The sequence below is a fragment of the Leopardus geoffroyi genome, chromosome A3 (genome assembly GCF_018350155.1).
Source record: "Leopardus geoffroyi isolate Oge1 chromosome A3, O.geoffroyi_Oge1_pat1.0, whole genome shotgun sequence".
Lineage (NCBI taxonomy): Eukaryota > Metazoa > Chordata > Mammalia > Carnivora > Felidae > Leopardus > Leopardus geoffroyi.
The window spans coordinates 30,107,356-30,132,411 of record NC_059336.1 but is presented as its reverse complement, the minus strand read 5'-3'; the positions used below and the strand labels follow the sequence as shown (position 1 = coordinate 30,132,411).

The following is a 25,056-nucleotide window of genomic DNA, read 5'->3' as shown; positions in this document are numbered from 1 at the left end:
AAGAAGCTAAAAATCTTTAGGGAATGTAGAGAACTGAATGACCCAGAGGTTTGTAGGTATTTATAACAAGAAGGGATAATGGAAGAAGGGATAACGGGTAGTTATTGTTGGGTGACATGGAGAAATCAGCCAAAACAAAATAAAGCAAAAAGTTTAATTAATTAATTTTCTCAAAACCAGAAGACATGAGTTTCCAGATTAAAAGGACTCACCATTAGTCCAGCACAACTAACTTAAAAATATCCATGCCAAGGTAGAACATCATGAAACTTTTGAGCACTATAAAGACAAATCACATAGATAGGGTCAAGAATCATAGTATTGTAGCAAAATTGGAAACTAGAAGCTAATGGAGAAGCAGTGTCTTCTGAAGGAAAATGGATTCCTACCGAGAATTCTGTATCCAGGCATACTCTCAGGCAGATGAAGGATGAAGACATTTCACACATGCAAATTCTCAAAGTTTGACCTTCCATGCACCCTTTATTAAGAAGCCGCTGGCAGGGGGCACCTGGGTGGCTCAGTCAGTTGAGCATCCAAGTCGATTTCAGCTCAGGTCATGATCCCACAGTCATGGGATTGAGCCCCGCGTTGAGTTCTGTGCTGAGCGTGGAGCCTACTGGGGATTCTCTCCCCCTCATTCTGCCCCTCTCCACCCTTCATGCACACATAGGTGCGCTGTCTCTCTCTTAAAACAAACAAACAAACAAACAAACAAACAAAAAAACACTGGAAGATGTGCTCTAGCAAAGCAGTCTGATTAAGGGGTTCCTGTGCTGGGGATCCTCTATAAGGGACTCATAGGAAGGGCTTTCTTTGTTACCTCTGGAAATTACCAAAGGGCTGGGACCATTTTTTATTACCATTTCCCACATTGCTTACCCTGGTACTTAGATCAGTGTCTGGCACATAGACAGCATTCACTAAATATGAATTGCTGTTGTAAGCTATTATGAGATATTGCTTGCATGAATTATTTATTGAATGAATAGAGAGTAATTACAGTTGAAGCTGTGGGCTATGTTAAATTTCAGGAGTGTTCAGAGAATGAAGAATCATATGTGAGCTAGATGGTGAGAAGTGGTTCACCATAGTGATGCTGTATACAGTGCGCTTTAGTAAAGTCTCACAGAAACAAGTTACTTCTTCAGGTGATACATATTGGCCAGTGGCCAATACACATGGTACTCTTGTAGTTTACAGATCTACAGAAGTAATAATTACTATTGTACACATAATCCTGCCTTAAGGAAACTCAGAATGCAAAGCAAGGCTATGACTTTGTGTATCTGAAAATGCAAAGCTTTACCTCCTATACTTAGATGCTGGCCAGGGAGGCTTGGTGTGGTGTCTATAGAAGCAAAGATGGTTGTCTTATTTCTGGCCCAGAGGTAGAGGTCTGAGTATCTGTCTTTTTACTTGTGTCTAGGATGACTGTGTACTGAGGACTCTTATTTAGTGAATACTGTGGCATTAATAGTGCACAGTATCTTGATAATGTTTCCTAACTCTTGGGCTTATCTATGATGTTCTAATTTTTAGAGAAGGGAGTGAATGAGATGCAGATGCCCTCCAGAGTTACACAGCTTAAATTATTGTTGTTTTTGCCTTGAAAGTTTAAAGAAAAAGAACAGAAAAAGCAGAGTCTGCAACTGGGGTGTTTAAAAATTTTATATGTGGGTGTCTCAGTCGGTTAAGCATCCAACTCTTGATTTTGGCTCAGGTCATGTTTTCACAGTTTATGGGATCTAGGCCTGAGTTGGGCTCTGTGCTGGGAATGTGGAGCCTGCTTGGGATTCTGTCTCTCTCTCTGCCCCTCCCCTGCTCATTCTCTCTCTCTCTCTCTCTCTGTTCCTCCCCACCCCGGAAATAAATAAATATTGGGTGGCTCAGTTGGTTAAGTGTCCAACTTTGGCTTAGGTCATGATCTCATAGTTTGTGAGTTCGAGCCCTGCATTGGGCTCTGTGCTGACAGCTCAGAGCCTGGAGCCTGCTTCGGATTCTGTGTCTCCCTCTCTCTCTGCCCCTCCCCTACTCACACTCTTTTTCTCTTTCTCTCTCAAAAATAAACATTAAAAAAAAATTTTTTTAAGTAAATACTAAAAAAAGTTTTATCTGTGATTTTGAGCCCCGGTTTGAGGAAAAGTCAGCTCACTTGGTATGTTTTTTATTTTCAGCTTCTTATTTTGAAATGATTTTAGATTTATAGATGAGTTGCAGATATGGTAGAGTGTTCCTATATAGCCCTTATCCAGCTTACTCTGATGTTAACATCTTATGTATAACCATCTTCATTTATCAAAATCCTGGTATAGTGCTTTAGTTTACTAAGTAACTTTTGTTTACTTGGCTTTTAGTATTCCAGACTATTTATTTGAGCTTCCCCAGTTTTCCCACTAATGTCTTTTTTCTACTCCAAGATCCAAAGATCCCACATTGCATTTAGATTTGGCATGCATTTAATAGTCAAAGAAGTGAGGGAAAATAATTGTGGATGCTTTCTGAATGAAGACTTGTGAAACTGACTTTACAAAGAGCAGATTGTGTGAGGAAATGCTCAGAGAAAGCCAGAGAAGAGGAAGAAAATGGAAAATAAGATGTTGTTCCACTAGAGTATCATGAGAACAGACTTCCAGATAACATTTTCCATGTGTGGTAGGTAGCATTTTATGAAGTCCTTGAATTTAGTTTGTGGAGTATTGTGGACACCCTAGTTTATGAAATATGTGTAGACATGAATTGCAAATGGGCACCAGTTTTAACCATTTTAGATAATGTGGCCTATCAGGAACTATGTTTGCTAGCTGGTAAAAGATGCTTAACAATAATGACTTAACTTGGGGGGTTATTTTTTCTTAAAAAAGATGTTTGTCTAAGGAGTGTAGGCTAGTCCTGGTATAAAGTCATCAGGGAGGGAACCAGGCCTCTTCTGTGTATTTTGGTATTCTTAGCAAGTGGATTCCATGGCTTCATGATCACAAAATCGCTGGAAGAACTCCACCTATCATGTCTGTCAGGCAAGGGGAAAGAGAAAGGACAGCTCTCCTAGTTAAGTTGATTCTTTCCCTTCAGAGAGTTTCCCCAGAAGCTTCCACATGATAGCTTCTGCATGTCTCATTGGTCAGCCCTAGAAGCAGAGGAACTGCACCATTGCTGGCCCCAAATAAAATTGGGGTACTGTGAGTGAAAAAGAAGGGGAGAATGGATATGGATGAGGTGATTGTCTCTCCCTCAGTGAGGTAGCATCCTGGAATGAAAGTTACATTACTTAGGATTACTGACAGCTTTGGTGAGCTGCACCAAAGTGCTGGGAGAAAATGAAGGTCATTTAAAATCTTTTTTTTTTTTTTTTAACGTTTATTTATTTTTGAGACAGAGAGAGACAGCATGAACGGGGGAGGGTCAGAGAGAGGGAGACACAGAATCGGAAACAGGCTCCAGACTCTGAGCTGTCAGCACAGAGCCCGACGCGGGGCTCGAACTCACGGACCGCGAAATCATGACCTGAGCCATGTCATGTCGGCCAAGTCGGCTGCTCAACCGACTGAGCCACCCAGGTGCCCCTGAAGGTCATTTAAATAGTTGATGATGCCAGAGCATTTCTCGTTCATATCTTATGTGTGTATCTCAGTTTATCAGTGTGTAAGTCACTTTGAGTTTATATCACTTATAGTCAGTGGTTAATCATGTTTTGACCATGACAGTGGTAATGTTGGCTTTGCTTTTTCCATTGTAAGTTATTGCTCCAGCAAAGATACCAGTAGGAAATGACGTTTCTTGTGTTGCTACACATCCTGTCTTTTTGCCTTTCTTCCAAGTCTCTAGTTTTTTGTTGTTGTTTTATTCTGTGTTTTTTTTAAGTTTATTTATTTATAATGTTTATTTATTGGGGGGGAAGGGCAGAGAGAGAGGGAGACAGAATCCAAAGCAGCCTCCACGCTCTGAGCTGTCAGCACAGAGCCTGACGTGGGGCTTGAACCCACAAATCCTGAGATCATGACCTGAGCCGAAGTCGGACGCTTAACCGACTGAGCCACCCAGGCACCCATAAGTTTATTTTTTTAGTAATCTCTACACCCAACGTGGGGCTCAAACTCAAGACTCCTAGATCAGGAGTCATGTGCTGCACTACTGAGCCAGCCAGGTGCCCCCTCAAGTCTCTAGTTTTGCAAGGGGAGTAAATAATTGCCACTTTAACTCAGAGCCAAGTTTCTTAAACCCTAGAAGTCCTACAATAGCTTCTTTTGGGGCACCTGGGTGGCTCAGTCAGTTAAGCATCTGACTTTGGCTCAGGTCATGATTTCCTGGTTCATGGGTTCATGGGTTCATGGGTTCAGGCCCGCGTCTGGCTGTGCTGACAGCTCAGAGTCTGGATCCTGTCTTCAGATTCTGGGTCTCCCTCTCTCTGTCCCTCCCGTGTGCGCACTCTCGCTCTCTCTCTCTCTCTCAAAAATAAATAAAACATTAAAAAAAATGTGAAGAATTAATGAGTTGGAATAAAAGCTGTAAGTATTGAAAAGAGATAAAATTGCTATGATTTACTATTTGGAAAACTATGGTAATAGGTAAAACTATTAGAACTAATAAGAGTTTATCAAATTGTTTGAAAAAGGTAATGGACTCAAGATCACATTCAAAATGAGAACAAAAGCTGTAAAATATCTAGGAGTCAACCTAATATGGAATGTGTAAAACTTATATAAATAAAAATATAAAACTTGACAGAAGTACGTAAAACAGGAGAGGAATGAATGGAGAGATATATCATGTTCCTGAGTGGGGAGCTCAGTGCTGACCAGATTGTATGATCACAAAATAAATTCTCAGTGGGAATTTTTCTGGATCTTGACAAGCTGATTTTATAATTCATCGTAAAGAGAAAATGTTCAATAAAAGCCATAGACTCTTTGAAACAATGATAGAAGGACGTGCACTATCAGATAAAAATAATCAGATCAGATAAAAATAATCTATTAACAAAGTTCAAGTAATAACATAAAACTCTGATTATTGTTTTAAATGTACTATTTCTGTGAGAATAGGTAAATAGATCAAATAAAGATTGAAAATATGGATCCAGCTTTATTTAATAATTTATCATACACTAAAAGTGTCATTCTAGATCAGAGGATTAAAAGGAATAATATGTAGTCTCGGGACAATCATTTATATTTTGGAGGAAAAATACAGTTATATTCCTGCTTCACAAAAGTAAAAAAGCAAATTTCATAGGAATAAAGAGATAAATGTTTAAAATACACACACAAATAAAATGGAAAAATTGGCATTTTATTATTTTTTTTAATAATAGTGAGTGGGGAAAGCACAAAAGGAAGATATAAAACTCCTAAGCCTAAAAGTAGAGTTAGGCAGATTTAGTTCTGTAAAACTTGACAGCTCCTGTGTGAAAGATACCATAAACAAAGTCTAGAAGTTTAGAGAAAATACTTGCAACATATGACCAAAACACAATTTTTAAAATATGATGGAATATATAAATTATTCAGACCCCCCATGACTAAACAGAAAATGGGTAATGAACAAGAATGGGCATTCACAGGGGTGACTGGGTGGCTCAGCTGGTTGATTGAGCATCTGATTTAGGCTCTGGTCATGATCTCAAGGTTCTTGAGTTCGAGCCCACATTGAGCTCTCTACTGTCAGCACAGAGCCTGCTTTGGATCCTCTTTCGCTCTCTGCCCCTCCCCCACACGTGCACACTCTGTCTCAAAAATAAACCTAAAAAAAAAAAAAGTAGGCATTCATAGAAAAAGAAATATAGATGATCAGTAAAACATTTGACAGTCTCTCTAGTGATTAGGGAAAAATGTAAATTATGATAATAACTCTAACCATTAACATTAATTGAAAAGTGATAACACATGGTTTAGAAAGTTGTGGGGAACAGGTATTCTGGTATATGTAGGTGACTCTTTTTAGAAAACAATTTGGCAAGATCTATCAAAATTTAAAATTTTTTTTTTTTCAAGGTTTATTTATTTTTGGGACAGAGAGAGACAGAGCATGAACGGGGGAGGGGCAGAGAGAGAGGGAGACACAGAATCGGAAACAGGCTCCAGGCTCTGAGCCATCAGCCCAGAGCCCGACGCGGGGCTCGAACTCACAGACCGCGAGATCGTGACCTGGCTGAAGTCGGACGCTTAACCGACTGCGCCACCCAGGCGCCCCAAGATCTATCAAAATTTTAAATGCGGATACCTCAACTTGCCAGTGCTACTTTTTAGGTCTCTACCTTGAAGAGACTTTTGTACTTATGCCAAAGATGGATATAGTTATTCTTTGAAGCATTTTTGCTATTGCAAAAATAACAAATGTCCTGAATGTTCATAGTGGCTAAAAAAAAGAATACAGTACAGCACTTTTAAAAATGCAGTTGAGTTCTATGTACTAACTTGGAAAGATCTTAATGTATAATATTAAGTGAAAAAAGCACGTTGCAGAGCAGTTACATATCTCATGATTATGATTTCATGTGAAAACAGTCCACCTCCGAGAAAAGCCTCACCCAAACTATGTTACTGAGAGATTCACACCAAATTATTCACAGCAGTTTTCTATTATAAGGTGAATCAGATTGGTGTGAGGATTCACTTTGTAAAACAATCCAAACACAAAGCATACAGAATATAAGGACAGTATATTCATTAATTGTTTAATTTTGAAAATAAAAAAGTTAACATAACTTACGGAGAAAAAATGGGCAAAAACAAAATTTTCAGGTTTTTTTTCCTTCACTTCCAGGGACCCAGGATAAGGAAATATAAACAGGAAAATATACCTGGCCATGTATATGGTAACTTGTAAAAGCAATGACCAGTGAATTAACTGTTACATATAAACTGAATATGGGAAAAATAGATGACTTTAGAATTCAGAATTACTGTTTTGTGGCAAACTTTATTGTCAGGAAATCACTGAGGGGTAGCAGAAAGGAAAAGTTCAGACTTAGGGTATCTGATGGTGGCTCACGTTCTGGGGTTGCTAATCTTTACTCAGCCTTGTGATTTTGGGTAAACTGCTTCTGTTTGGGTCTTGGCTTCTTCACTTTGTCAACTATCATGTCTAGATTTTGAGTCTGAATCCAAGGAAAGTTAGAAATAAAGTATAGCATACAAGTGGCATATTTGACATAAACCTCATTATGTTTTTGACATAACCTTTGACATAACACATTTGACATAAACCTCAGCATCTGCTGAGACTACAAGTATTCTAAAAGAGGAACTTTGTAAAGTAGTGGTGACCACAGGCCATCTACCCAGGATGTGCCAGCTGTGCTCGGGTAGACCTAAAAGCTAGAGGGCAGTGCTCTTCTTGGACTTGGTATATGTTTGAAAGTTTCTATTAAAAAAAAGACTGGCGGATATACAGCAAGGTCAGTGGTGAATTCTGGGGGTGAGGAACAATGACAATTTTAGTTACTTTTGTAATATTCCATTTTTTTCATCAAAAAAAGGATAATACGTATTTTACATGTGGTACTAAGGTAGATAAAAGCAAGTATGCCAAAATGTTAATAACAGAGACTAACTTTGGGTGCTGGGAATACGGGTGATTGTGGTTTTCTCTATACTTAACTGGGTTTTTTTTTTTTAATAGGTAAGTATTTCAATAAGTGACAAGTTTAATGGTTTAGTGACAAATAATAGGCTATGTTCTGGTTAAAAATTAAATTTGGGAAGCAGGAAAATGTATAGAGGAAAGAACAATTTAGTTTTACTCATTTGACAAGAAAAGAGATACTAATTAGGAAAATGTCTTACTCTGGGAAAAGGAAGGTCTTTCTACATTTTATATGCTTCCGCTTTATTTGGCCAAGCTACTTGTGGAAAAGAAATGCTTTTTGCTCCTGTTCTCAGTATTGTCTTGGCTTTCCACAGCAGTAGTTGGGGAGCTGTTTGTTTCCTGGTCACATGACCTATTCATGCTTTTTGTCACTGGCTCGTTGTTAGTTTGAAAATCAAAGAGTTCTTGGTACCCTTGGCAGTCAGTCGACTGCTGTTCATTTGGGTTAGGAAATGGGCCAAAGGACCAACTTGATGAAATTGGTGTGGAGAATGATTGCAAGATTGGTCTTGTATTAAATATGAAAAGGTGGGGGAGAGGCAGATAATTTCCCAAGGAAAGAAGCTTTCTTAACTTTAATCTTGATTATCTTGCAGTTTCTGTTGTGCTACTTCTAAAAACCCTAAAGTTACTCCGTGTGACCCTCTTACCTCCATCCCCAGATTTTTATTAAGAAAATGTTCAAATAATACAGTAAAGGTAAAAGAGTAGTAGTACAGTGAATACTTGATATACCCACCACTTTGAGTCCATAATTTTTAACATTTTGCCATGTATGTTATCTTTATTTTTCTTTTCTTTTCCTCATTCTTGTTTTCTGTTAAACCCTTTTCAAGTGAGTTATAGACATCATGACACTTCTAAGTACTTCCTCATGTATCTGCTTTAAAAAAAAAGGGGGGGGCATTCTAGGTATAACCACAATAACATCTCACCTAAAAAAATTAATAGTAATTCCTTACTACCATCAAATTTTCTCAGATGTCTCATGGCTCTTTCTCTGTTTTTGTTTTTGTTTTTAATGAAATTAAGGTTTTTACATTAGATTATTATTATTTAATCTCTCACATTAGAAGCATTCTCCCTCTCTGTTCTTTTTGTTTTACATGACATTGACTTTTTTTTAACTTAAATTAAAAAAATTTTTTAAATGTTTCTATTTATTTTTGACAGAGAGAGAGACAGACAGTGAGTGGGGGAGGGGCAGAGAGAGAGAGAGAGAGAGAGAGACACACACACAGACAGAGACACAGAACCCGAAGCAGGCTCTAGGCTCTGAGCTGTCAGCACAGAGCCCAACGTGGGGCTTGAACTTGAGAGCTGTGAGATCATGACCTGAGCTGAAGTCAGTCACTTAACTGACTGAGCCACCCAGGCACCCCAATTTTTTTTTTAATTGTGGTAAAATAACTATAACAAAATTTACCATCTTAACCATCTTTAAATGTACAATTTAGCAACATTAAGTAATTCATATTGTTGTGCTATAATCCCACTATTCACCCACAGAATTGTTTTCATCTTACAAAGCTCTGTACCTGTTAAACAGTAACCCCACCTCTTTCCCCCAGCTCAACACTACCACTCTACTTTATGTCTCTATAAATTTGAATATAGTAAGTATATCTCATAAATGGAATCATGTGATATTTGTCTTTTTATGAATGGCTTATTTTTCATTATTATAATGTCCTCAAGGTTCATCCATGTTTTTAGCAAGTCTCAGAATTTCCTTCCTTTTAAGATTGAATAATATTCCACTGTATGTATATAGCAGAATTTGTTTATTCATCTGTTGATAGATATTTGCTTCTACCTTTCGACTGTAGTAAATAATGCTGCTCTGAACATGGGTATACAAATATTTCTTCAAATCCTTGTTTTCATTTTTTTTTTCTGTATATTCCCAGAAGTGAAATTGCTGGATTACAGGGTAATTCTGTTTTTCATTTTTCCCTCCCCCTGCCCCTCAATTTTTAATTTTTGAGGAATTGTCATATCATTTTCCATGGCGGCTACACTGTTTTAGGTTCCCACCAACAATGCCCAAAGGTTCCAGTTTCCCCACCATCCTTGCTTGTTGTTTTCTTTTTAATAGTAACTATCCTAATTTGTGTGGGAATAGTATCTCTTTGTGGTTTTGATCTGCATTTCCTTTATGATTAGTGATGTTGAGCTTCTTTTCATGTGCTTATTGGCCATTTGTGTATCTTCTTTGGAGAAATGTATATTCAAGTCTTTTGCCCATTTTGAATGTTTTTGTTGGTTTTTTTTTTTGCATGTGTATGGTTGAATTGTAGGAGTGCTTTATATGTAAGAGGCTAATATCCAGAATTATATATATAGCTTAATAATGTGAAGTCTTCCAGTGTATGAGCATGGATGTATTTCCGTTATTGGTGTCTTCTTTAATTTCCTTCGGAATTATATATTCTGGATATTAACCTTTTATCAGATACGTGATTTGCAAATATCTCCTCCCATTCTGCGGGCTGCCTTTTCACTCTGTTGATTGTATCCTTTGATGAACATAGTTTTTAATTTTGATAAAATCTAATTTACATATTTTTTATTTTGTTGTATGTACTTTTGGTGTCATAGCAATAAATTGTTGCCAAATCCAGTTTCATGAGGTTTTTCCCATATGTTTTCTTCTAAAAGTTTTATAGTTTCAGGTTAACATTTAGGTCTTTTTTTCTGTTTTGAGTTAAATTTTATTTATGATGTGATGGTCCAGATTCATTCTTTTGCATGTGGATATACAGTGTCTCCAAAGCCATTTATTGAAAAAATTGTCCTTTCTCAGTGCATGGTCTTAGTACCCTTGTGAAAAATCATTTGACCATGAGGATATTATAGTGAGTGAAATAAGCCAGTCACAAAAGGAGTTTATTTCTGAGTTCTCTGTTCTATTCCATTGTCAATATGTCTATCTTGATCCCAGTACCACACTGTTTTGATTACCATAGCTTTGTAGTTACTTTTGTAATTGGGAATTGTGTCTTTCAGCTTTGTCCATTTCAATATGCTTTTGACTATTCTGGGTCCCTTGAATTTTAGGATAGATTTTTCCATTTCTACAAAAAGCATCATTAGGGTTTTGATAGGGATTATGCTGAATCTGTAGATCACTTTCTGTAGTATTGACAGTGTAACAATAAGAAGTCTTCCAGTGCATGAACATGGATGTGTTTCCATTATTGGTATCTTCTTTAATTTCCTTCAGAAATGTATGGATGGAAATGTATGGATGATCCAGTTTCTCTGAATCCTTCCCAGCATTTTCCTATTATCACTGTTTGTTATTTTAGCTTTTCTAGTAGATACATAGTAATATCTCATTGTGGTTTTAATTTGCATTTCCCTAATAGATAATGATGCAGAACATGTTTTCAGGTGTTTATCTGCCATCTCTATATCCTCTTTGAGGAAATGTTTCTTCATACCTTTTGCCCATTTTCTAATTGGATTTTAATTTTTTTACTGTTGGAGTGTTCTTTATGTATTCTACTTTGTCAGGTATGCGATATGCAAATATATTCTGCCAATCTGTACTTTGTCTTATTCTCTCAACAGGGTCTTTCACAAAGCAAAAGTTTACAATTTTGATGAAGTCAAATTTATTGATTTTTTTCTTTCATGCATTATACTTTCGGTATCAAGTCTAAGAATTTCATCAGATTTTAAGTTCTGAATATTTTCTTCTGTTACCTTCTAAATATTTTATAATTTCACATTTAAAATTTTAAATCTGTGATTTATCTTAATTTTTGTGTAAGGTACAAAATTTAGGTTGAGGTTCGTGTTTTTGTCTGTGGATATCCATTTGCTTTAACACCATTTATTGAAAAGACTATCCTTCTTCCATTGAATTGCTTTTGAACCTTTATCAAATAAAGTTAACTGGCTCTGTTGTGTAGGGCAATTTCTGGCAACTCTGTTCTGTTCCATTGATGCTGTCTCTTAGTCAGTGCCACGCAGTCTTGATTACTTTAGCTATGTAGTAACTCTTAATATCAGAGTGATTCCTCTCCCTATTTTTCCTTCTTCAAAATTTTTTTAGCTATTCTAGTTCCTTTGCCTCTCTGTGTAAGTTTTGGATTGATCTTGTCTGTATCTACAGAAAAGCTTGCTAGGATTTTGAAGGAATTGTGTTAAACCTATACGTTAATTTAGAGAGAATTGACATTTATACTATCTTGAGTCTTCCAATCCATGAACACAGTGTCTCTCCATTTACTTAGATCCTCTTTGGTTTCCTTTATTACTGTTTTGTAGTTTTTAACACGTAAATCCTATACATGTTTTGTTAAATTTATATTTTGGTCACATTGTATTTTTAATTTTGGTTTCCATGTCTTTGTTGCTTCAATACAGAAATAGAGTTCATTCGGGCTTTTATTGTAAACTAGTGCAGAAAATGATTTTTCTGCATCATTGTGTGATTTTTTTCTTTAGCCTGTTAATATGATTGACTGATTTATCAATAATGAACCAGCCTTGTATCCCTAGGATAAACCCCTCTTGGTCATGGTGTATAATTCTTTTTATATGTTGTTGAATTCTAATTACTAATCATTTATTAAAGGTTTTTACAGCTATATTCATGATGATATTGGTCTGTAGCTCTCTTTTTTGGCAGTACTGTCTCTGGTTTTGATGTTAGGTGGTATATGTGAACATCTTGATAGAAGACAGTGATAATGACCACTAAGTCATGGAATGGATGAGTTGAGGAGTGTAAACATCAGAAAGAATCCAGAGGGTGGGGGAAAGCATTCAGGGAAGAGAAGTAGTGTTGTTTGGCTGAATACGGTTGCTTGGGTGAGTATAGGACATGCAGTGGAGCAGATTCAGCAACGAGTGGGAATGAAATCTAATTGTCTTAGATGGAACACTTAGTGTTGGTTTGTGGAGGATCTTAGTTAATAATGTGGTAAGGCTGGGAATATGCTGACTGTAGGGAAAAATTTAATGGGAGTGTTAGGGAGTGAATAGTAGAGGCACATCCTGAACCTGGGGGTGACAGGGAGAGACCTAGTGGAAGGATCAGTTTGATCCTTGATCACGTGATCAGTCTTGAACAGAATCAGTCTTGAGCACCTTTTTCTGGGACTACTAGGAAGGAGGAGAGGTTGGTATGGAGAGCATGGAGTCCTTAGAAGTGATATTAATGTCTGGGAGTGCCTCTCCTTATACTTTGGGAGGAGGGGGTATCCCTAAGTCCACGGGAATAGACTTGCACAGAAATGGGAACAAGTACCCTTTGCTAACATTCTCTTTGGGGGTAGTTGTGATGGTGAATCAGAGCTTCATTTAGGTCCTTGAACCAATTTTTTGGTTTTAACTATTTTTCGTTTTTGTTTTTGGCAAACCGATGAGGACCACAGTTAGGGCAGATCAGTGTGGTAACTCTTCTTTGATAATCCTCAAAAATGAGAAGTCATTGGAGGGCCCTCGGTCAGCTGCTGAGTCCCAGTCCAGCGTTGGCTCCATCCTCTGGTGAGCCACAGAGCCATGGACTCTCCAGTTTGTAATCAACAGTTCAGATTTAGGCTTCAGACACATTCTGCATAATCTCTTCCAGAAAACAGAAGAGAAGGGAGTACTTCCCAGGTCATGTCACAGTTCTGATACCAAAACCAGGCAAGGGCCAGTTTCCATCCCTTTCCTTTTCCTCATGCCTTCATGCGCTGGCACTCAGGAGCTTGTTTCTGTTCTTGTTGCAGCTGCAGCCGACTCCGCCAGGTTCAGAGCATCTTGACCCAGAGCAGCAAGTCTCAACCCGATGGGATCCTCTGCATCCTAGGTCAGTGCTTTTAACAAGCTGGGGCAACTGGGCTTCTGTTCAAGGAAGATATTAATAATAGTGTCATTGTGAGATAAGCTTGGGTTAGTGTCCTTCTTCTAGCTCTTGTTCCCTTGAAATCTGTTGCTGTTTTAATGAGGTCAGGTGAGATATCAGTGGGATAAGGACCCACAACCACGAGGCAGGCACTTTGTGCAGGTTATCTCATTTCCCCTCACAGCAACCTTAAAAGGGAGCAGTGTAGTCCCCTTTTTTATAGAGGGGGATACTGAGACTCAAGGAGATGGAACAGACTTGCCCAGGACCATAGAGTAGCAGAATTGGACACTTATTTGTTCTTTAAGTTTTTTTATTATGAAAATGCATCATATAATTTAAAAATTAAGACAATCCTCAAATGAAAATTAACTGAGCTTCCCAACCAACCAGATACCCAGTTTCACTCCCCAGAGATAACATTGTCAATTGTATCTTTTTTTAACACAAATGGAAACATTTTGTTTATACTGTAATTAACCTAATTTTTAAATTTTCACTTGACAATATATTTTGGAGATTTTTCTATATCAGATTGATCTTCTTTGTCTCATTTTCACTTATATCCATTGAGTCATGGGATTGGAATTGTTAGGTCTGGTGGTTTGTCCATCTACCACTGCAGTTTCTTTCCTAGAAGCAAACTGCCACTAGTTTGTTGTTTGTCTCTCCTCATATATTCTGTGCATAATTTTGTATTTTCACTTAACAGCACTTGCCTTTAGCCTTATGAGAGGTAGTGTGCAGAGTAGTTAAAAACATGCACTCTGGAGCCAGGTAGATTTGGGGTTTGAATCCTGGTTCCACTACTAAGCCCAGAGGTTGGCAAGTCTCTATAAAGACACACTTGTGGTGGACCTGGAATTCCTGCCAGAGGTTTCAAATGTTTAAACAACATTCATTGGATCCCCTCTCTAGCTGCAGCCCTCAAAAGGGTGGGGGCTGTCTTTGCCATGAATTTACCTACGAATAAAACCACCTGTTTGTTACTGTATTTATGCTCTTATTTCATTTGGCTTCTGTGTCTCTCCCTTTGACATACCATCCCATCAAAGTTTTGTTTGTTTAGCACTTATGTGCTTTCTGGCACTATAAGGTACTCTAGACTTATTTTGTGTATTTCCTCCTCCAGTCCTAGAATCAGCCATTTCTCCAGGGAGCACTGGGGTTCCTTTTATTGGAGAATGGTATTAGAAACCAAGATCTAGGCTTTGGATACACTCTTATTACTAGATGTCACTGCTGCTAAGCCCTGGCAGCTGACAGAGTAACAAGATACATATGTGTACATTAAATGCAAATGTTATGTACCCATATTAAGCTAAACATGAATTCATATTAATGTCTCCAGCCTAACCAATTACCACATAGATTTTTCTAGCTTCCCCCTTTTGTTTACCTGTAAACTCCTACTTCATCAGTGAGAAACTTGGCACCCATCATCCACCATCAGTTTACTTAATTCTAGTATACATATTCAGCAACATCAGAATTGTTAACCTATAATACCCCATGAGAAACAACATTATCAGCTTAAGCACAGTGCCTACATATAGTTTCATTTGCCTTTAATTTTACATAGTCTTTTTCATGTTAACAGTTTATGCGGCTGGAATCCTTAGAGGTAGACATGCTGAAGCTAGGTCTGCCCAGGGGCGCCTGGGTGGCTCCGTCGGTTAAGTGCCGGCTTCGGCTTCGGCTCAGGTCATGATCTCACGGTTTGTGAGTTCAAGTCCCGCATTGGGCTCTGTGTTGACAGCTCAGAGCCTGGAGCCTGCTTCAGATTCTGTGACTCCTTCTCTCTGCTCCTCCCCTCCTCGTGCTCTGTCTCTCTCTGTCTCTCAAAAATAAATAAACATTGAAGCTAGGTCTGCCCAGCCCACTGTTTGTTTTTAACTCTGTAGCCCTTTAAATGTTGGGCCGTAGATAGCAGTCCATTCTGACTTTGATTCTTTTTCACCCCTCCCTTGGCTGAAGCGTTGAATGAGATAAACAGGGAGGGCTGTTCTCTTATAATCTCAACTGAGATGGGAGTTCTCTTACATTAGAAGTCCTCTGCCACAAGCAGTCCTGGGCCCCTCTGGTCTAAGTGACCGTTACTTTCTACCTTTCACTTGTCCCTTGTCCGGATGACCATTGACGGTCTTCTTTTCCAGGCTCCAGCCATGTTTCTATTCTTGGAGGTCTCTCTGCTCTAACTCCTTCCTCAGTCTCAACTAGACAGCTACTGCCTTGCCTGTGAGACATTCCTCTTGCCCAGAGCCATAGCTCTGGGCTTTCATAGATACTCAGGAACGAGGCAGTAGTGAAGGCAGTGTTGTTTAATTTCCTTTTGTCTCTGATCCAGCCCCACTAGACTGTAAGCGTCTTGAGGGCCATTTGCAGTCATGTTCACCACACATTCCAGCATCCAGCACAGTGTAGACCTTGAGCCTGATAAATATTTGTGAAATGATAGGTGTCTGTGGTTCCATTCACTTGTCCTCTTTTTCACTTCTTTTAATTCTTTTCAAACTGCCTTTATCTGTCTTTATTTGATACCCCATGTTTTGTTAAAGCTCTCTTTGAAAAGTGAATATTTTCTATCCCCCTATTCCAGCTGAACAGTATTCCACAGTATTTAACCAGCCACCAAAGGACCTAGACCATATTTTCTGCTTCATTCTATACTCAAAAATTGCCTTTTGGAAATTAATAGCTTCAATAATGTATATGGTTTAATTATCTCAACTATATAGATCTTGAAATCCAAGTAAGAGTACTTGATGCTTCTTTCATAGGGTTGTTCAGTTTGGTTCCTGGCACAAAACTGGTATGAGCTTCTGCCTTTAACCTAACCATCAGGGTTTTGCTGAGCAGGGACAAATTACTGGGACTTATTTGCTTCCCATAGTACAGTACCACTGATCAGAGCCTTCTTTGCCTTGCAGGAATCGATAGCAGGTACAATGAAGGCTGCAGAGAGCTGGCAAATTATCTTCTGTTTGGTTTGTACAATCAGAATGCAAGTGATTTTGAGAAGACAGGGTTTTCTGAAGAAGTTCTAGATGGTGAGTATATATAGTAGTAAGTAGTGTGCTCCTGTTGGTCACCTGCTGGTTGATACAAGACTAGTGACCAGTAGTTTTCAGAATATGTTTAATGGATAAATTAGTTTTAGGGGGAAAAATACATATCAGTTTGTTTCATATTTTCTTGGCAAAGCACTAGTTTTCCTCTGAATTGCCCACTGCCTCTGTGTGCTGGGAGGTTCAGATTATGTGCTGTTGTCCTGTGAAAGCACATTCACTTGTGGGTAAAGGATGAGCCTGCAGGCTACTCCTACAAGGAAGACTTCATGTGGATCTTCAGCTTAGGAACAAAGGCTCTTTGTCCTGCTCCGTCTTTGGGAATTGTTTTCTGTGTGACTTTAATTCATGACGATGCCCATGACTACAATGGAGGCTTTCTGCTTACATGCCCCTTTCTTTAGCTCTGAGACACTCTCCCTGTGTTGATGCTGTTGTGGGCTGATGCCCAGGAGCTGTCTCTGATATCACATACTTAGCATCATGACTTGTTTGCCAGATGGATCAGGAGACACAGGAATAGACAAATCAAACTGGACAAGAGACAGGCAGCTCTTGTGAAGCAGCTGGGGAGTGCATGAAAGCAAACATCTGATATGAAAGTAATCTTGCAGTGGATGTAGTGCAGTGGTTTTAAAGTGGGGGCAGTTTTGGGGCACCTGGGTGGCTCAGTCAGTTAAGTGTCTGGACTCTTGGTTTTGACTCAGATTATGATTTTGTGGTTCATGAGTTTGAGCCCCCCATTGGCTCTGTGCTGACAGTGCAGACCCTGCTTAGTATCCTCTATCTCACCCTCCCTCTGCCCCTCCTGTCTGCATGCTCTCTCTCTCTCTCTTGCTCTCAAATTAAACTTTCAAAAAAAATTATAAAGTGGAAGCAGTTTTATTCCCCAAGGGACATTGGGCAATATCTGAAGACATTTTCAGTTGTCCCAGCTATTGTTGATGAACTGATGTTCAGTGACTGCTGAACATCTGCAATGCACAGGACAGCCTTCCACAACAAAGAATGATCTGGTCTGAACTGTCAGTAGTACCAAGGTTACAGAACCCTGGTCTACTGTTTGTGAAAATTCTTCTGTGGTAAAATCCTTAATAGTGTGTATCCTTATAGATTGATTAAAGATTTCCTTTTTATTAGGAAGTGCAGACAGAGCAGGCTTCACTTCCATTAAATTTCTTTCAATTTGGGGCACCTAGGTGGCTCAGTCGGTTAAGCGTTCAGTTCTTGATTTTGGCCCAGGTCATGATCTCATGGTTTGTGAGTTCCAGCCCCATGTGGGGCTCTGTGGTGACAGTGTAGAGTGGGCTTTGGATTCTCTCTCTGCCCCTCCCCTGCTCCTCCTCTCTCTCTCAAAATAAATAAATAAAATTTAAAAAATAATTTATTTTAATTCAAATTTAGTTTCAGATTTTGATTTTTGAAAATGTTTCTTCATGCTGGACAGCATCTACTGGTTTAGAAAGAATTCATCTTGGCAGCTCATTTAGAGTTATAAAAAGACAGGTGCTCATACCAGCCATACATTTCACTGAAGCCAAGGTTGCTAAGGACAGTATGGTACTGGACTTAAGGAAAGTTTAAATCCTCAAAGGTGTGCTTTTTTGTTTATCATTGTCTTTATCCTGTCACCTGGCACAATGGGTATTTATGAAATGAGCATTTTCTTTGAAAGAATTCTTTGAAGAAAAATAAATCATTAATGAATTAAAAGTGAATTAGTAACTTCATGTTTTAAATCCTAGTAATTGGCAAACTGAGATCACTGGATTTAAGCATCTACATTTTTTTTTGAAGTTTAATTTTTTAAAAGTTTATTTATTTATTTTGAGAGAGAGAGAGCACACAAGCAGGGGTGGGATAGAGAGAGAGGGAGAGAGAGAGAGAATCCCAAGCAGGCTCTCCACTGTCAGTGCAGTGGGGCTCAAACCCACCAACCAGATCATGATCTGAGTTAAAATCAAGAGTGGGACACTCAACCGACTGAGCCACCCAGGTGCCCCTACTTTCTTTCTTTCTTTCTTTTTTTTTTTAATTAAGTAGGCTCCATACCCATCATGGGGCTTGAACTCATGACTCTGAGATCAAGTGTTCCATGCTCTGTTGACTGAGCCAGCCAGGTACCCCTGTGCATCTACGTTTTGATCTCTGTGAGAGGAAAAGAGGCCAACATGAAGGATTTATTAAAAAACAAAAGCAAGGGGCGCCTGGGTGGCGCAGTCGGTTGGGCGTCCGACTTCAGCCAGGTCACGATCTCGCGGTCCGTGAGTTCGAGCCCCGCGTCGGGCTCTGGGTTGATGGCTCAGAGCCTGGAGCCTGTTTCCAATTCTGTGTCTCCCTCTCTCTCTGACCCTCCCCTGTTCATGCTCTGTCTCTCTCTGTCCCAAAAATAAATAAACATTGAAAAAAAAAAAAAAAAAAAAAACAAAAGCAAAAATTTTTAATGACATCAGAGTCCTATGAGATTCTGAAAATGCTTAATTAGGCTTAGTAGCTGTTGCATTATTTCTTTTATTGGATCCTAATTCCTTGTGGAGTGTTACACATTAGTGTAGTGCACAGTCTTAGGAAACCCTCAGGCTCTCCAGGTGATGTCAGTCTCTCTTCAGCACACGTTCTACAAGTAATTCAGGGCAAGGCTCTTATTAGAGGGCCTGTGTGAAGAGGACCAACAGGGTGAGAGGGTACCCTTTTCCCATCTCTTGCCACCTTTTGACTTTGGTGCTTAACTAAGAGTCAGCAGTGAATATGCTGCACCATACTGCATTCCCTAGGATACCTGGGTCTGGTCAGGTGTGGAGCACAGAGTGATTTTTGAAAAATCAAAGGCCAGCATCCTGGAGCTTTATTTCAAGAGGCCACCCATTGGTGTCATCAGCTGCAGTCAGTATTCATCGGGCTTAGGTTTTTGTAGAATATTGGCTGTCACACTGTGTTACTGTGTTGGCATTGTCCTAAACCTGCTGCTTCAGGTGTTCCCTGCCCCCACGCTTCTCTCACTTCCAGCCACCTCCTGCAGCAACTTCCCTCGCATCATCTTGTTAGAGAGATGCCTGAGATGGCTCTGAGGAGCCATGCAGTGAGCTCTGCTTTTCTTTTGGAAGTATGACTGCTTTCTCAGTCTTCAAACTGCTTTAATATTCCTGCCCCATTCCATGGCTCTTCTGTTAATTTACCTAAATTTATTCGCACTCTTGGAATTGTTTTATTTATTTGACCCAGCAACATCCGTGATTACCCCTTAAGTCTGTGAGCTGCTGATCTATTTATAGCAGCTTTGTCCACTTGCCTCTACTTCCTTCCTCCCAGCTTTTCCTGTGTACAAAGTTCACCCCAGTACATAGTAATGCTTCCCAGAGCTGAACAGTGACATCCTCAGGCCCATGATTGCCTTGAGTCAACAGCCAAGGGCTTTAGACACTGATATCTGCAGGAAAACCATCACTGGCCATAATTGGTGATATTTCCTGCCTCAGTGGTAGGCTGTGGCACATCCATTTGGTGTTTATCTCTGCAGCAAAACACCCAGCTAAGTCTGATACCATAGATGTGACTGTGTTGAACTTTGCAAAAGCAGAACACTTTGAAGGCTGTTCTTTTGACTTATTCTGTGCCTGCATTGTCATAACCAGAGGGCCACAATGATTGGAGCATCGCATGGGAACTAGAAAATCCTTGCTGTCCACACGTGAGTGTTCCACAGTCACTTTGAGGCACGTTGTCTACTTAAAGAATTTTTAGTTTAGAGTTTTGTTACCTTTTCTCTGAAATAGTTTTTTAATGGTTTTATTAATTAGGTGGACAGAAAATGTGCAAAAGAAATGCCTTTGACAATCTTGTGTTTTAAATTTGTTTTCCTTACAGATGTAATTATATTGGTAAAATCAGATAGTGTCCATCTGTACTGTAATCCTGTAAACTATCGCTATCTCTTACCCTATGTGGCACATTGGAGAAATCTGCATTTCCATTGCATGACCGAAAATGAGGTAAGGAGAAAAGATAGAACAGGCACTTAGAGACACTCTGAGGATATTCTTCAAAAAAAGTGTAGATCTGGACCAGGAGGCCCCTTAAAAAAATCACTTTGCAGGATGTGGTTACACAAAAAAAGTTACTTGTTTTAGTGGAACTTCTCATAATTCATTATGAGGCTACCTTATAGATAAATTGTATGCCTGACAGAGACAAAAAGGACTCTTCAGATTGGGACCTAGTCGTAGGCTTGTGACCCTAGCTTCCCGTCCTACTTGTTCATCACCAGCCTGAGCCCATTCTCTCAGAGGACTAGTGCCACGGACTGCCTCAGGAGAGTTTGATAAGCTTTGTGACATTTCTGTGTTTGGATTTCTTGGTATTTGTTTTTGGGTTCTTTTCAAGTGTTTGGCTGGAAATCAAATTGGGACTTGAGATTTAGGATTTCATAGAAATTGTGACCTGATGTGGGTTAAAAACTCTTCTTTCTTTTTTTTTTTTTTTTTAATGTTAAAGATGTTTGTTATAAATTGTAAGCAATCACTAAAATAACAAAACAGCCTTCTAATACAAGAAGAAAAATAGAATGGAATCGCAAAATATACTGATGTACAGTTGGCCTTTAAACAACATGGGAAGCACCCTTCTTTCCATGTGAGCGTTTGGGGAATTTTGGAGGCAAATGTTATCTCTTGCATTTAGGTATCTGATCTATTTTGAGTTGGTTTTTATGTGTGGTGTAAGGCAACACAAGAAGTTGGCTTTGGAAACACCCTCTTGGGTGCAGTCCTCTATAAATGTCATTTGCCATAACTCTGATTGATAAAATACCGAGGAAATAGGGGATTTTGCATGATGTCACCTCAGAGCCTGTTTTCCTTTCAATTTCCCTCTTTAGTATGAAGATGAGGAAGCTGCAGAAGAATTTAAAATTGCCAGCTTTGTGGACATGGTTCGAGACTGTAGTAGAATTGGCATTCCTTACAGCTCCCAAGGTGAGTATCTGACAGCAAGCCCTATTAGAACTTTGCTTGGGTGATGTGTGAATCCAGTGTTTCTACCTCCCCCTTCCATTGGAGGCATTCACCTGGGAAACCCATTGATCTATTTTTACTAAAGGCAGAGGATCAAACAGAATGAAATTTGGGGATTTTTCTGTGCAAGCTGGTTACTTGTAACTGTAGTTTCTAAAAAACACAGCAGGCCATCTATTCAGAAGGAAGAACTGATAAGGGATTTACCACAGTTGCCGTCTAGCTGTGCCATTTGCTACTGTATGTAGAGTATAGCTGTGGAGCCTCTTGGTAATAAGAAATAGTAGCTGTTAAAAATATGCTGACAGAGAGGCTGAAAAATGTGTAAAAATAAAGGAAAAAGTCAACACATTTAGCAGTACTTACATCTTATTTTTTTCTTAAACTTTGCACATTGGAGCTATTGCTGCAAGAAAGGAAAATTTTTGATTTGGTAATTTTCCCTTAAGGAAGTTGATTGGCTATGTTTCTTAAGGGTGGGAAGAGCCGAGTTTGGGTCTGTTAATAATTATATCTGCCAAGTGATGCAAGTCAGATGTAATAGGCCACTATTTATTCGTTAACTTACTTGCTTACTTAGGAAACCAGAGTGTGCTATACTATAGAGAAATCTGAATTTATGTAGCTTGTTATGGTTTGCATTTTCTTTGACTTTCATTTTTAATTTCTAGTTTTAATATCTAACTAAGCATTTTATCTGTTTTACTTTTATTCTGCTAAATGTGACCGTAATGAACTTGTGAGAGATGCCTGGGTAACCACTTAAGATCAGGTTTAGATTGTTATATCCAGGATGGTATTTGATACATGTTGTTGTATTTGATTCCTCTAGGTCACTTGCAGATATTTGATATGTTTGTAGTAGAGAAGTGGCCAATTGTACAGGCCTTTGCACTTGAGGGCATTGGAGGGGATGGATTTTTTACCATGAAATATGAGGTATGTATGAAAGACAGCATGCCTGGCTTTTATCTGCAACCTGCAATCTTTATGAAGGACCCCCACATTGTGATTGTGCATCATTATAACACTGAAAGCTAATAGTGACCTCTCAAGAGTATGGAGCAAGTTAAAAGACTTGAAATGGAAAATAGTTGTTGTTTAAAGCTGGTCCCCAAACAGAACTCATATGTCCTTTCTTCTAGGAGTTTCTCTCTGTCCTCCTTTCTCTCTTTTCCCCATTCTGATACCATTGTTCTTCCAGTCTACTCTTGTAGCATCCTAGGCTGAATCCTCTTACAGCTTTTTTTTTTTTTTTGTCCTATGTTATACATTTTCCACACACCCCTGTTCATGTATCCACCTGCCCTTGGTCTCTGGACTGGAAGCTCCTTGAGAACAAAAATAGTCTTTTCATTGTTGTGGTTTGTATCTCAGAAATTCATGTAACTTGAGAACTATTCAAGAGCAATGAAAAGGACAGTGCAAAATTTTGTCTAAGTACAATATACTAGAGGAATAAAAGGGTTATCTTTTGTGTTAAGAACAGTATCTTTTATTTCAATATTTCTTTTATCTAGGAGATGACCCATAAATATTTGTTAAGTGAATTGATGAATGAGTCTGGGAGAGGGGGTCATCCAGAGTGCATATTAAGGAGGATGGCCTGGTAGGTTAGCAGCATCCCCAGAAGCATCCATGGGCCTCTAAAGGATCCTCAGTGAGATGACCTGCCCCCAGCACAGAAATAGGGAGTGAGTATTGACATGCTCAGAAGGGGGACATACTATTGGGCATAGAGTAAGTGGGACCTTTGGAAGCATGACCCAGGGCTAATTGCTACCTCTCCTTTCCAAGAAGTAGCAGAATCCCTAGGAAGTGAGTGGGTGCTTGCCTGGTAGACTCCCTAATATGGAAAAAACATGGGCTATAGGGTTGAAGAGAAGCACACCACTTGACTCCCACTTTTCCTGCTCCAAAACTGTAGTATTCTCACATTGACTACAACAGCAGAAGTTATTAGTAAACAAGGCTGTGGAAGCTGCTCCCGCTAGGAAGTAATGCTCTCTAATTTAGAAGAGTAAGGGCTTGAAGGGGGCAAGCCATAGGAGGTAGAGAGGAAGCTTAAAATTTTTAGCAATAATGCTAATATTTATTTTTAATTAATTGTATAAACTGGGCATTTATAGTGTCTCCTATATGCCAGGCACTGTTCTAAGCACTTCATATGAGTTGACTGTAATTTTTACAAAAGAACCCTCTGAAGTAGGTACTATTAGTTCCTATTCTACAGATAGGTTAAATGAATTTCCCAAAAGCACAGAGCTAGTAGCTGGTGAGGGGCAGGGGTGGGGCCAAATCCAGAGGGTCTGGCTTCAGAGCCTGTGCTCCTAAGCCCTGTGCTGTGGGTAGATTAGCATGAAAAAGCAGTACACTAGGAGGTCGCAGGGTTCTTGCAGACCACATGTGGCAGGCCTTTCTGGCTCCTGCCTTGAGGAGCATTACACTGTGCAGACACATCCAAAAGGCACAAAATCCCCTTCTAAAAAACCTTTACGAGGTAATGTAGATCTTTTCTGTAGGGTGGAAGAAACCACACACAGCATGTAGTCGGGCTACTATAAGTCTTCTCTCAAGATCCCTTTCTCCAGAGTCTTACCTTCTTTGTAGTTGCTAATTGTCATTCTCTCCAATACTTTTCCTGTTGTTGTCCATCTCGTTCTCTCCCCTACCCCCACCCCAGTTCTCTTCCTTATCGGCCTTTAGGATATGGAGCAGTACTCCACTCTGAGTCACATACCTAAGGCCTGATAACTGTCTGAGCCAGAAATACTTTTGCATCTTTTGAAGGTCAAGAGAAGGAGAACTACGGACACTAGAAACTTAATTTTATTAAAAATTTTGTTTTGTTGTATGTCCACACCCAGAACAAAGTCATTAACCAAGAGGTTGCTATGTCCCTGATGTAGTAGGTGCCAGCATGAGAGAGGAAACCAGATCCACATAACTTATACTTGGCATTTAGGCTGGATCAAACTCAGTTATGAGATAGAGAACTCTTCCTGGGAAGCAGCACAGGGAAGTTCCTCTGCTGGGGCTTTCCCTGCCTTCGGCTTCCTCCTTCTTAACTCTCCAGCTGCTGGAGCTGTGACCTAGTAAAGTAAATTTACATCAGCTAGCTCCCAAGGAGAGGATTCTAATAGCAAACTTCTGAATAATGAGAGTAACCATAGAACAAACATTCATTTACCTTTTTATGGACAAACAGAAGATGTTCGTATTGAAAGGTGGAATGAAACTTACGAATAAGATTTAACAAAATATAGGAAGGAAACCATAGCATATTAGATGCAGAGATAAGCGTGCTTTTTAAAAACGGTTTCTCCAGGAAATAAAATAAAAATGAGAGAAAAGATGATCTCTTTTGTACCTGTTAAGAATGGGTAAATTGTAAAGAGACGCCTGGGTGGCTCAGTTGGTTAAGCGTCTGACTTCTAATTTCCACTCAGGTCATGATCTCAAAGTTTGGTGAGTTCAAGCCCCATGTTGGGCTCTGTACTGACTCTGCAGAGCCTGCTGGGGATTCTCTCTCTCTCTCTCTGTCTCT

The 25,056-nt window shown here is 39.3% G+C and overlaps 1 protein-coding gene across 4 annotated transcripts in view; it reads left to right on the top strand.

Moving 5' to 3' along the window:
* Positions 1–25,056, top strand: part of DNAAF9 (dynein axonemal assembly factor 9) — a 134,402-nt gene that overhangs the window by 4,888 nt on the left and 104,458 nt on the right. For 3 of the 4 annotated variants that reach the window (XM_045445169.1, XM_045445168.1, XM_045445167.1), the window contains exons 2-6: positions 13,317–13,396; positions 16,363–16,482; positions 20,365–20,489; positions 21,374–21,470; positions 22,342–22,448. In XM_045445169.1, the coding sequence (XP_045301125.1) occupies positions 13,317–13,396; positions 16,363–16,482; positions 20,365–20,489; positions 21,374–21,470; positions 22,342–22,448 (529 nt within the window). Of the gene's footprint in view, positions 1–13,316; positions 13,397–16,362; positions 16,483–20,017; positions 20,189–20,364; positions 20,490–21,373; positions 21,471–22,341; positions 22,449–25,056 lie in introns of those variants that run through there. The other variant, XM_045445170.1, reaches the window with a different exon arrangement.